This window comes from Aspergillus pseudodeflectus (genome assembly GCF_044049435.1).
Source record: "Aspergillus pseudodeflectus strain CBS 756.74 chromosome Unknown BJX68scaffold_1, whole genome shotgun sequence".
Classification (NCBI taxonomy): Eukaryota; Fungi; Ascomycota; class Eurotiomycetes; order Eurotiales; family Aspergillaceae; genus Aspergillus; species Aspergillus pseudodeflectus.
In genome coordinates, this window is record NW_027263777.1 from 1,874,224 (window position 1) to 1,887,192 (window position 12,969).

Here is a 12,969-nt window from a genome sequence, read left to right on the forward strand (position 1 = left end):
GGACCTTTTATTTAGCCCCTATGTCAGCACCAGGCACCTAGTCATGGCCGCCCCGGCGATCTTGGGGCAACGTCGGGTGGAAGCATGCGGAGACGTTGTGTCGCCTGTGTGGCTCGCCTGCGATCCTCGGCGCTGAGGGGCGTGGTTCGTGAGGACGCGTCCATTTCGCTGGGGAGATGAGCAGCCACTCAGGGTCCGTTCGCTTACTGTTGCAGTCCTTGCTAAGATCTTGGCCACGGCTGCGCAGAGCCTGAGGAAAGATAAGTGGGAGGGGACCAGGGAAATCAGGAATCAGCTGTGGCTGCTGGGGCCGGTGGGTCTTCTGCACTACGACTCAGACGTGCGGAGATTAAACCGCGATTGGTGGCTTGAAGAATACGAGCAGCGAGGCAATTGAAGACACGACTGTCTTGCGGTTTTTGCGGATGCAGGGGGAACATAAGTTCGTTTGACCCATGTCACAGTTTTGTGTTTATCTGCTTTGCTGTTGTCTGAGATTCCTGATTCTAAGAGATCGAACGGCAGAGTTGGAGAGATTCGGCTCTCTCCGAAAACCAGCGATCGCCTGGTCTGTGTCAGAGTCAGCAGACAGCCTGAGACACAAAGAATCCATCCCCGTCAGCGAGAGCAGTCAGAAATCGAGGCAAAATTCATCATCCCAAGCCTCTGCAACCGTTTTCGTACGCTGTGTAACCTCTGCTGCTTGTTCTACCCATTGCGCTTTGCAGACCCAGGATGTTGCGTCTGCCATCTGCGACTTTGCTGTGGTCTGAGAGATAATTGACTGGAATCATCACGTGAAAATCCCCTGAACGCTGCAAGGCTGAGAATCTGGATCAAGTTCGGGTAGAGATTCACTGTTTCAAGGCATCGAATCTCAGGGACACGAGGGGCCAATCCCCCAGTGTTGGACGGAGTACTCCCGCAGTATAGTGCGCCGCCGCTTTTGCAGCGCATTGCCTGCCGCCCTAACCCATCTATGGGATCTATAGAAGCCTCAGCAACCAAGCTCCTTCTTCTGCCGATTTCCTTGGTCTCTCCTCCCATTCCATGCTACTCAGTCTGTTATTTTTCTCCCTCAACATGCTGCAATATTGTCCGAGTGTTCATGTTCCATAGCTCGCGATACTACTCGCTTAGCAGAGATTCGGCATAGGAGAGACGCAAGCCTCGTTGTCTACGGGTTTACTTTCTGTCAAACAGGCATTTCACACACACACACACATCTGCGCTTCCGTTCCCCCTCAAGCGACTGCAGCTGTCTCGAGGTATACCGATGGCTGAGAAGGTGCGTTGCTCTGAGAGGTCCACGGGAGGCAGTCGTAGGTAGATGGGAAGCTGTCTCATTTCTTTGAAAGCTGGATTCGCCAATTGTTGAGATTTAGCTATCGAATCTACAGTGGGAGGCAAGTGAGCTGCGCTTGGTTATTGTAACAAAGCAGGTTGATCAATATGCTGACACTGAAGACTTCAAGTTACACTGGGCCATGCAAGTCGATATATGTCCGCGGTAGCTTTGAGGATGTTTGAAATTATTTTATACAGCTTATATCCGAGATATATTTCCCTGAAGCTCGCTGGAAAGGTTCTTGGAATGATCTATTATTCCACCCAATTGCTGACTTTTGATTTCAGGAACAAGAAATCTCCGGGGGAGAGACTGGCAACTTCATTCATTGGACAATAGTCTGAACCGTGGTTCAGAATAAAGTCTTTATTGAGCGGTTTATGTACAAGGAGTGGTTGCCTCGTAGAGAGCCTTAATCACGCAATAAGTCTTGGCGTTTCGCAATCACCAAGAGACCACCACAACCGACCGAGATTGGATATCGAAACTCGAATTTCCCCGCTATTTAAATATTGCTTATTTTGCGACGACGTACTTGTATATAACCAGATAGCCCCCTGAAAATGCATCCTTCGGCAGTTCTCTGCTCCAAGTCATCCTGATCCGGGTATCCCGCTATGCTATCACGAAAACCATCATCACATCATGAAGACCATAAACATGGTCAAACTATCGTAACAGCGACAAGAACGGATAGTACGAACGTCACCAACGTGATCTGACACCTATTAGCTAGTTTCCGACCGGTCAAGTCGCGCACACTACTCACCGCAGTCGTCAAGAACCCAATGCAGTTCAGCTCCCAGCCTCCGGCGTACACCGTCCCCAGCGCGATCGCGCTCTGCTGCTTCCAGAATCGAAGCGCTCCGAGTAAAGCTGTCAGCATCGCCGCGCAGTGACAGGTTATTGAGAGCGGGACGCCGACCTCGTGGTAGCCGAGCCCCTTGCTGGAGCTGGTGGATTGCAGGCGGAAGAGCTGCGCGATGAGGACCCCTTGCATGGCTAGGATGACCGACGTGCGTATATATGCGAGGAATGTTCGCTCGAGAGCTGACAGGAATTATTTCAGTGTTAGCAGTGCTCTTCAGATCAATTCCTTCCCCCCCGTCCTCAATCGATGCCTCTCGTCGACCACAATGCGATCGATGACTCACCTAAATAATCCCGATTCTTCTTCTGCGGCACCGTCAAAACCACATTCCTCAACCAGAACCTCTGAATAGACCCGATAACCCCCTCTCGTCGTCTGCGACTGCCCTGGCTGGTCCGGGAGACCGTGCGGCGGGTGGTGATGCGGTACTCGCCCGACGAGATTGATCCCGTCGAATCATCGTCTTGCTGCGTCTCGATCTCGTGTAACTCGAAACTATCCGGGTCCAGCTCGTTGCAGTCAAGACTATCGTCGTGGGAGGAGGAACGGTAGCTGGCGGTGCTGTTGCAAAAGGACGATGGGGTCCGAGCCCCGACGGTCCCCACGGGGTGGTGAGGGTCGCGATGAGGGTCGCTGGCTGGGTCGTTGTCAATGTGGGCATCTACCATTGTCGAGCGTGTGAAGAGGGCGGCCACATAATTGTAAGTGAGAGAGAAAGGGACATGCCAAATCGTGGAGCAAGGAGGGGTCAGAGCGATTGTTGCGCTGTTCTGTGCGCCGGACAGGGAAATTTCTTGGAGTCGATCAGAGTGAATCAGGACTGCGGGTGTCGCTGCCGAGAGCCGGAAAAGCTGAGTTTGTCGGTGTCATCGAGAGTCTGGAACGAAAACGGGAGTCACTGGGGCTGGTGATATCATTCGCCCGTTGCCCCACGATCCCGCTTTCTACCGTACTAAACGACTTGGGAGGCAACAGACAACACTTGCCTCTACATCGATTCTCTATTAACACTCAGCATGACTAACTCTCCATTTAGTTTCCCCCAGTCAATTCCAACAACTTCATCTCTAGCCGCACTTTAAGACGCACTTGAATATACTTTCTCTCCACATCAGTCAAGTACACTGAAGGATACCTATATATCGCCGAATCATTTCTCGAAGACGACCCGTTCTAGACCCGATTTGAGAAGGCAGAATGAACATATTCCAGTACAATGCTATCAACAGATAGCCAATGGTAGTCAGGTACACGTAACGTGGACAACTCTTGTGTGCGATGTCATCGTACTGCTCATGTGAACTCTACCAGTCCTAAATGGCGCCGCTGCTAGATAGCACACCGTTGATTAGATTCAATCATCCCAGTAGACCCATTGATGTACAAGAACAATGGGTTCTGACATACTTGTTTCGCCATAGTTTTGTACTGCGGCATCCTCGACGCCCTCGATAGTGGACGGGACTGCTTGGTGTTGCCAAACTGGCAGGAGATGTTCCTCTGTGGTGCCTTAGAAGCATCGTTAGTATATGAGATGTATACTGATATGCGCGAAAGGTGTATGGGTTATACCATCAAGCTGGGCATGTCGGGGATTGCGCCCACGGCGAAGGTGTATCCAAATCGGCAGAGCAATGGCTATAGCTGCGAGAAAGACACCAACTATTGCGATTATTGTATCAGGAGAAACTGATGAAGGCATCTAAGGGTAAGCTTATACCAATAGAATATAACGAATTGCTTTAAGAGATAGAAACTCAGATGCGTTGAAGAGTAAACTAATCATACCCTGAAGGAAGGGCTATTTATATTATACTAAAACACAATGCTCATTCAACAAAACAGAAATCTGTGGTGCTCACCACAATTCTAAAGCGCCAAGAGGTGAGAACGGGTTTTCTCAATAGTACAGTAGGTAGAGCGCAGGCGATCATCTCAGAAGACAAAGACAAGGACAAGGCTTGGTGAGATACTCCACGAGCTGGCGGCGGGATCCTTCTCATCCAATCGGAGACAGCTGCAGTGAGCAGCCCTCGCATTTTCCCGTCCTGGGCGAGCAGTGTGGGCGAGCACTTTCGACTAAGTTCTAATGGCTGTGGGATCGGCCGGCCAATTAATCCTTGGCCATGATGATGCATCTGTTCAACGGCTACGAACCTAAGCCTCGAACGGCAGGTATCGGCCGAGGTGATCACTTGTCACGACACTAGCCGGGATCTGGGGTCTATTTTAGCGACTGTTTGCCTTTGCTCATGGTCCACTGCAGCTCATCAGTGCACCTCATCAGTGCACCTCATCAGTGCACCTCATCGTCACCCATCTGGTTGACATATTATGTCGAGCTAACCAGGAAAAAAAAAAGGGAAGCCAGCCACCGCCATCATCGGGTCGACTTGAAAGTTCTGGAGACCCTGGTCACACAAAGATTTTAGTCCGCGGAGGGGCGCTGAACGCTATCATACTCGGTAATTATGCGCGTCGGAAACCAACCATTATTATGAGCGCTACGAGGGGCCCAATTCCAGCAAAAGTCTTAGGCGTCGGATGGATAGTGCCAGAGGCTGAAGCTATGCGCTTGCTTGGGTACCTTGCTTCGTGGTTTCTGCATCAACTGCTATACGAGAGCATAAGCTGTTGGAAGTGCTGAGCACGCTATTCCGGAGTATTCTAGCCGTATCCTCACAATTGTGTGGTTCCTGAGATTTTATGACGAAGTGCAGCCTTCCTTTGCTTCCCTTTGATATTCTTTCACATATAAATGCTCCCACAATGATAATCTACCCGAGCAATGTTGGCTCAGGTACATTCAGAACACACTGTCCACTAACCCTGATAAGATCATGTTGCCACTACCATGCCTTCTAAATCTTAAGCTCCTGATGGGACGATCTATTTTCCTAACCTTTTTATGTTTATGCTACGAACTAATGGATCGCGTTAGTATCTATTAGTATGAGCGGAAAGGTTGTCCGAGTGTTGTCGCTAGGCTGACACTTATCTGGGAGGGACCCGGGCGCAAGGCTGACCCACCGATGGCCCAAATCTTCCTTACTTTTCTCTGACCACAGATTCCGAACTAGGCTGACTTATCTGGTACTTGGTAGAGAGGCCGCTGGGGCTCTCTAAGACGGTACGCGAAAATGCTCACGATATTGCACATATCTCGTGTCCATCAGAGGGTAGAACAGATCCGCTGACCCTGAACTGTGTACATCAACCCTAACAACATGACAAGCACTCTTCATTACCAACCATCAAAGTCGCAAGCTCGACACCGTGCTGGCGATTCCAATTGGAACGGAGGCTAGCACTTCAGTGACGATGCTGGCAACAGCCTCGATGGATATGTGCATCTGTGTCAAGCACAACTCGGGGCAGATCGCAGCTGGGAAGCAAGAGCAGCGAAATGAGCTGTGGGGACTAAAAGTAAGAGAAACTTTTAGAGAGAATAAGATGAACTAGATGCTTCATATATTCTACAGTAGCTCTGGGATGGAGGGAGGTATCTTTCCTCGATTTTCTCCCTTCTTCGCACGACGCGAGGCGCGCTGACCAGCCAACCAGATGCTTGGGCAGCCGCAAGGTAATGAATCGGTGTCGACTTTTGTGCCAAGCTTGGCCCGAAGCTTCAGAATGTTCTAGTCGAGGTTGTGAGAAGTCAAATGGACAGAAATAGAAAGCGGCGCATCTCCTATGTCTCTATATTCAACGATACTTTTCGCCTCATGTGCTTTCTAAAAGGTAATTCAAGAAATAAAGAGTGATGTCAATGAATCAGTCCATCGCCACAGCAATACAAGCAATAATAGGATAGTCTATGTCTGGGGAAGTCCTTGAAAGTAGGCTGCTCGGTACAGATGAATGGCCCATTGCCATTGCCTCTTGCCCACCAGTACCCTGTGACATCTGGCCTTGAACGGAGCCATAGCTTTGCGAGTTTTGCTAAAGCTTGAACATCAAAAGTTGCAGGATTCATTCACTTGAATATATTCAAGTTATGCATGGCAATCAAAAATAAGAAATAAACCACGTCGCCAGCATTATATCAGGGGCTTCTACTAAAGACTGGAGAAGCATCGCAAAAACAGACGTAATAATCTGGGATCTTTCAGGATGGTTCTACTTCTAAATGTACAATTCGCGCGCACATATCTAGATGGACTGACTGATACTCACCCTTTGACAAGAACCCTTTATTCGCTAAACGTGTCCAGTGAGGAGTATGTTACTACACCCCATGCTTCAGACGATAAAATAGATAAACCCGCCAGACGCCCAGAAATCTAGGACAACACCATGACTACCTCTGTCCACAACACAGCAAAGGTCAATCATGGGTGATAGACTCGGTGAATGATCTCCATCTGTGAGGCCACTGTTCTCCGGTAAATTGTATCGGCTCGAATGGGTCTTTCTAGCAATGAGCGGTCAGATTAGTACTGGTTTGAGATGTATTCTTGAGGTAAGGTAAGACAAATCTTACCTTGGTAGTAATCATGATGTGCAGAGTCTGATGCACCGTGTGGTTGCGTCGCGAGGATGGAAACCAGACTATGTTGATTGGCCACAGCATCCTGTGGACGCCATACAGGTAAAAGGTAATCATCAGAAGCTCCTTTATGGCGAAAGATTAGTCACAGGTATCCTCCTGTAGTACTCAGGCGGGCTGTCTCACTGCTGGCCAAATCGTATGTTGTCCTGCTCCTCCAGTTCGAGAGCGCCAATCCCATAGTGATGACCGCAACCATAAGGGAGAGGATACCAAGAACTGTGTCTGCTGGGATGGACATCTGATGTGCAAGGTGCGATATTCTAAGCTGATTTGTGAAGATCTTTGCAAAGGGTCTCTTCTTGGTTTGGTTGGGGAACAATCGAATTCAAAGTAAATGCAATGAATTGCAGAAGAGCTTATACGATTGCGCGTTGGGAGGGGTTTAAATGCATCTGGTACAAATATCTCACACACGAGGTCCTGGAAAGGTTGCAGCGCCAAGCAAGGCGATTGCGGATGAAATACAGGGAATAATGCAGCAAACTGAGGAGATTGCAGAAAACACGCGAGGGATTGCGGCAAAAAATGGAAAGATTGCAGATTGTTCAATCTAGACTCTCAGCTGAAAACAGGGACGAACTTGGCATCGTACCTGAATTATGACGCCCAAATACTGGTAGTATCTAGCATGAACGAGATGCGAGATCTTAGGGTCCAGTCATTGGTATCTCTTCATCTTTCGCCCAGGGTGGCCGCGGATGTGGCTTCCCACATCGCCAGTGCGATGTCCTCTTCTTCTTGCCCCACCAAGCTAACATGATATACACTGCCACTTGAAGTCCATCCTGAAAACAGACTAAGTTCGTACATCATAGTGATTCTCACGAAGTCTCACCATAAACCCGACCCGGCTTAATATGCGCCGCCAGGACTTCCAGGGCTATTATGATCGGTATCATGATACTATAGGAACCACAAAAATAGCGAACAGTTGTCTCAGTCAGTATACTGGATGATAAGGGGACTTTTATGGCCGACGCAAACATTTTCAATCTTGATACCTATAGGAAAACGCAATGTCCATATTTTGAATTCCTTTCCTAACTATTATTGCAAATCGATACCGACACGACTCTAAGTATTGTATCGGTCGAGGACGATGGTTGTTTGGACGATGGCTGTCCTGTGGCTGGAAGGGAATGTGTAGCTCCTAACGGGAATTCCTATGACAAAATTTATTAGTTTGAGAGAAAAGCAGAGCGAAGAGGCAACGACAACTTGCCTGTTTCTTCGTCGGAATGCGCAGTAAGTCTTTGAGGGTTGACGCTGGGGCCGAGGGGCATATCTCCGTCCGCCGGGTTGCCTATATAGATCGGACATGGTACGTAAGTATAGACCCAAAAGTCTGGAGCCCATAGCTTAAGGAATCTCACCGGTATTCCCAGACTGACTAGTCCGGCGCTTCCAGTACTTGAAAATGGAAATTCCTATTGGTACAGTTGCAATTAGGACAGCGATAATAGCTCTGGTTGCCTCGACAGTAATAGGCATTGTATGCAGATATATAGAGAAAGGCTGGAAAGTCGCGGAATATGGGGCGAAGAGACTTATGAGATATATTTATGAGATGAAAAGTGGAATCGCTTTTGGGGAGCCAGGATGGTGTCTTATAATGGCCATGGGTGTTTCTAAACATTGGGACTTTCAGTGGCTGTTGGATATGAACTGAACGGAACGGAAAAGAAAATGGAGAATGGCGCCTGGTGCTGTGCATACTTGTTTCCTGAACTATTCCAGACTTGAGAAGTGCGCAGCTGCGTGTCCAACTATTCGTTCGATGCTAGCCAATCCCCTGCATCGCTCTACCAAACTCTTAGCGTCTGACATGGCACGCGTCTAATACATTTCCAGAGTAAGCACCACATCTGTCCGTGTCAATGGTGTACCCTGGATTAAAAGTGCAGTACATGCAACACCTTCTTGGCGGAGTTTGGATGTTTCCGCCCGAGTCATCCTCTCCCGTACCCTAAGATTGCAGTGCCTGATAGACGATCAGATCTCGTAGCCGCCTTGACGCTATTTCTAGACTAGACCATTTGTTCCAGACGGCTTATTTTATATGGAAGCATGATTATTATCATATCCTATCTCTCAAAGCCGTGGTATGCTCAATGGTACAAGGTTCCATGGCCGAATTTGATTATAAGTGCATAGAGAAATAAGATAGGCACGTGCCTTTACTCATAAAGAACCGGAACTCGTAGCAAAACCACTTGCCACGCTTCCCCTGGCCCCGAAACTTGATAATGCAGTGCAGTCGTATGTAGCGGTGACGTACTCTGAAGAGCTTGCAGCCTTGCGCATCTGTTTAAATGCTCTTGAAGTCCCGCCACGCTGCCTTGCCGGTACCTATTCGGGTCTGATCTTGCGCATAGGTCGAAAATATATAGTAGTCTCACGGTTGATATGCCATGGCAACATGTAGAGAATCATCCTCGAAGGCTCGAATGGCTTAAGGAAGACATAAAATGCAGCGCCGTTGCATATTCAAAGTGGTAGAAGTGGGTACAGGGAAGAAAGAATTTTTGCATATGAGTATGATTGTCGCTTTAATAGCTATTGAGTTTAGATCATCACATATGCTTTCTGGGTACTAGCTCAAGATGACTTCCATATGAGAGAGGCGGAAAGCTATCGCTGTTACATGCTCACTACATCAGCCTAACAGCCTAAGGGACACAGCCTAGAAACTTGCCGTGAGGAGGCTAGAGTCCAGATGGCCCCCCCATTGCAGGGTTAAAGGCTTCACCCTCGTCGTCCTCAGGGAGCAATTTCACTACCTCCTTATTATATGTCCAGCGCGCCCAGTGCCTCGCAGACCAACCATGCTTATCGCGGACGTTGACATCAGCCTTCGTGCCAAGGAGTTGCTTGATGATTTCAATATTCCTCCCCATCACAGCACCCGACAGGATTGGTATACCCTCCAAGCTCTCACACGACCCGCTCAACGGCGCACCCGCATCGAGGAGTATACGGAAGATCCTCTCCCATCCGCCGTACGCAGCCCAGAAGAGCCCTTCCTCGCCGAGAGATAAGTGCGGCCAGGTAACCTTGTGGTACTCGATCAGGGACCGGACGACGCGACCATGGCCCCGCTTTGCCGCATCCCTCAAAGGCTCCCAGGTTGTGACCTTGTTGTTGAGATACGGCTTCTCGACCGGGTAACTTAGCAGCGCCTCAACGATATTAAAATGCCCATTCTTCGCCGCAATCCAGAGAGGCGACCATGGATCTTCGCGAGAGCGAGGTAGCGTATTCGCTCCATTCACGAGTAGAAGCTGCACCATTTCGAGATCTCCGTTTGCTGCGGCGTGGAACAGTGGGCTCGGGAGGCCGCCGTGCCCGTTCACGTCTGCACCACGCATAAGGAGGAGCTCGGCTACGGCGACAGAACCGCCTGCAACGGCGCAGATAAGCGGCGAGCGACCTAGCCGATCGCGGAGCTCGAAATCCGCTTTGGCACCCAGCAGCTGATGAAGGATCTGTTTGTGTGGGGATTTCGCCGTGAAATGTTCTTCATACCGCGCCTTTCTCTTCTGGTAGGCGCGGTAGCGAGCCGTGGGGTCCGGGTACCGGATTGGAGGGAGACCCATACTGATGCGTTCCTTGCTCAGTTCTATACCTTCATTCGTCATGCGGCGCGGAGACCAGGGCAGGTCGAGCTGGGACTCTGACCATGCGGAGGGCTGGAGGACAGTATTGGTCCGTTCCATCGGTGGGGAGAGAGCTGAGATCAAGGGCGTGCGGCCGTAGTTGCCAACACTGTCGATGGCGTTGACATTTCCTCCTTTTGAGAGGAGGTCTTTCACAAGTCGTACGTTTCCCGTCTCGGCTGCGAGCGATAGAGGGGTCTGGTACGCTTCGTTTGCGTAGGGACTGTTCAGGTCGTCCGTGGAGAGGAGGATGTCGACTACCAGTTCGCTGCGCTTCATGGTGGCCCAGGACGGCTCTTGTTGCGTCTTTCCTTGTCTGGAAGCTGGATGTCTACCCTCGTACTTCACGGCAGCTTGAGTGAAGTGGCGGATAACCATCGTTTGGTCATTTTTGTACAGCCATTCTAGCGCTTTGGGAAATTGCGGAAAAAGGCGTTCGTAAACGACGGGGTTGACGACCCGGTAAAGCCTCTGGGTCACCCGGGCGAGGGAAAGGATGTCCGGGTTCGAAAGGTACTTGATGATACGAAATATCATCGTGGAGGGGAGGGTGTGCAGGGAACGAATGCTTGTAGGTGTCCAGGATTTGGTTGGATCCAGGACTGTCTTTGGCTTGGAAGCCGCGACTATTGCTGGAACATTCATGATGGTATAATTTGGAGAATCGTCGACTTCTCTATTTTCTGTAGATGGATGAAGGTATTGAAGGAAGTCAGTAGAAGAAAAGTTGAGAGGGATGATATGGTTGGTATGTTGGTATGGTTGGGGTCTTCCTCTCTATGTCTATAAAGTGAAGTTCATACCTCATTGACAAGTGGGGCCTTTCAACGCTTCTTTCTTCATAATCACTGGTATAGAATCTTTATTCTTTTTCTAGGACTTGTCTGTAGCTCTGGTTGGATTTAAGAGATAAGCGGACCACCTAGATAGCTCATATTTGATTGTTCTAAATAGCCTCATTGCTACTTGGATGGCCACTGAAGAGCGTCAGCTAATCGTGCCCTTTGCGATGTGTTTATGTTGCTTAAGGTGTTTAAGGTGTTTAAGAAGGTGTTTAAGAAGGTGTTTAAGAAGGTGTTTAAGAAGGTGTTTAAGAAGGTGTTTAAGAAGGTGTTTAAGAAGGTGTTTAAGAAGGTGTTTAAGAAGGTGTTTAAACAAATGGTTACACACGAGTGTTCAAGCTTGTCCTCAAAAGGCTTGCTGGAGACTACACGAAATAGGCTGAGAGGTACTACAGTGGCTAACGAGGCCGCCGAGTGGCAATCTTGGGGATAGCTGGGTGAAGTCATTGCAGAGGAAATACACTTCGAGGACGAGGAGGAGAATAAACTCGCAAAGGAAGTCTTACTGAGTCACATGTCTTCATTGAACAGTATATCTTATCTTCTATCTCAAGCCTTAAGCGGCACAGTATCCACAAACAACGTAGCACTAAACGCCTCCGGATACCTCGTGCCAGAGACATCCGACTCCTCCACAATCTGCCTGTACCTCCTCACCTCCTCCTCCGTAAGCTCAACCTTCAGCGACTCCACATTCTCAACCAGAGCTTCGACACGTGTTGTCCCCGGGATCGGAAAGATATCATCACCCTGCGCCAACAACCACGCCAGCGTAAGCTGCGTAACCGCGACGCCCTTCTCCTCAGCGAGTGCCCTCAGCTTATCGACCGCCTCGACGTTCTTGGGGAAGTTCTCCTTGCTGTATCGCGGGAGGATCGCGCGGATATCGTCTGCGCCGTAGTCTGGTCGTTCGCGGATTGTGCCGGAGAGGATACCGCGGCTGAGAGGAGAGTATGCGACGACGGCGACGCCGAGCTCTCGCGCCGTCTTGAGGAGGCCGATTTGCTCCGATTCGATTTCTAGTGAGAAGGGGGAGTATTCGACCTGCACGGCGTCGATGTGATGGACCTTGCATGCGCGGCGTAGCGATTCACTGCTGCATTCGCTCAGACCAAGGTATTTGATCTTTCCCTCGGCCTTGAGCTCGGCGAGTGCCTGGACAGTCTCTTCAACGGGTGTGTTCGGGTCGAGACGGTGGGCGTAGTAGAGGTCGATGGAGTCGACGCCTAAACGCTGCAGAGACTCGGCGCAGCACCGCTTGGCATTCTCGGCGGTCGTGTCGGTGACGCGCTCGCCGTTGACGAGTCGGTAGTAGAATTTCGTGGCGAGGAAAATGTCCTTGCGCTTGGAGGGGTTGGCGGCGAGCCATTTGCCGATGAGGACTTCGCTGTCGCCGTATAGTTGGGCTGCAGAAAGGTTATATGTTAGTTACGTGGGATATATAGGAGTGACATCTGATATCTAGAACATACCAGAGTCCCAAAATGTCTCGCCGAGCTCGTATGCCTTGTCGAGCAGTGCTAGACGCTCAGAATCTGGCTTGACAGGGCCATAGAAGACGCTCAAGCCCATAGTTCCAAAGCCGAGGCGAGGAACTTGGGGCCCGTTTTTGCCCAAGGGACGAGTTGGAAGGGGTGCCATGTCGCTGAAGATTTTGTTCGTGTTGTAGGTAGTTGTTCTAGAGATGTCTGGTATAGCGT

At 49.9% G+C, this 12,969-nt stretch overlaps 3 protein-coding genes across 3 annotated transcripts; all 3 read right to left on the minus strand.

The window, feature by feature from the left end:
* Positions 1 to 1,849: 1,849 nt before the first annotated feature.
* Positions 1,850 to 3,174, minus strand: BJX68DRAFT_14098 (DUF202 domain-containing protein). The gene is made up of 3 exons (XM_071036474.1): positions 2,503 to 3,174; positions 2,118 to 2,398; positions 1,850 to 2,066 (listed from the first exon to the last, which is right to left on the minus strand). The coding sequence occupies exons 1-3, from the start codon at positions 2,885 to 2,887 to the stop codon at positions 2,013 to 2,015; spliced, it is 720 nt and encodes a 239-aa protein (XP_070906071.1). The 5' UTR covers positions 2,888 to 3,174; the 3' UTR covers positions 1,850 to 2,012.
* Positions 3,175 to 9,476: 6,302 nt separating this feature from the next.
* Positions 9,477 to 10,706, minus strand: BJX68DRAFT_273991 (ankyrin repeat-containing domain protein; the record flags this gene model as incomplete). The annotated part of the gene is made up of 1 exon (XM_071047576.1): positions 9,477 to 10,706. One exon carries the CDS (start codon positions 10,704 to 10,706, stop codon positions 9,477 to 9,479), a length of 1,230 nt encoding a protein of 409 aa, XP_070906072.1.
* A 1,112-nt stretch (positions 10,707 to 11,818) lies between these two features.
* BJX68DRAFT_260780 (NADP-dependent oxidoreductase domain-containing protein) lies at positions 11,819 to 12,910 on the minus strand (the record flags this gene model as incomplete). The annotated part of the gene is made up of 2 exons (XM_071043983.1): positions 11,819 to 12,675; positions 12,742 to 12,910. The coding sequence occupies 2 exons, from the start codon at positions 12,908 to 12,910 to the stop codon at positions 11,819 to 11,821; spliced, it is 1,026 nt and encodes a 341-aa protein (XP_070906073.1).
* Positions 12,911 to 12,969: the final 59 nt, after the last annotated feature.

What these genes read in the sequence shown, in the direction of transcription:
- BJX68DRAFT_14098 (XM_071036474.1), bottom strand. Translation starts at nt 2,887, where the DNA reads ATGGTAGATGCCCACATTGACAACGACCCAGCCAGCGACCCTCATCGC. An exon ending in GAAGAATCGGGATTATTTAG is followed by an intron (nt 2,399 to 2,502) that starts GTGAGTCATCGA and finishes AATTCCTGTCAG; the next exon opens with CTCTCGAGCGAACATTCCTC. An exon ending in TTGGGTTCTTGACGACTGCG is followed by an intron (nt 2,067 to 2,117) that starts GTGAGTAGTGTG and finishes AATAGGTGTCAG; the next exon opens with ATCACGTTGGTGACGTTCGT.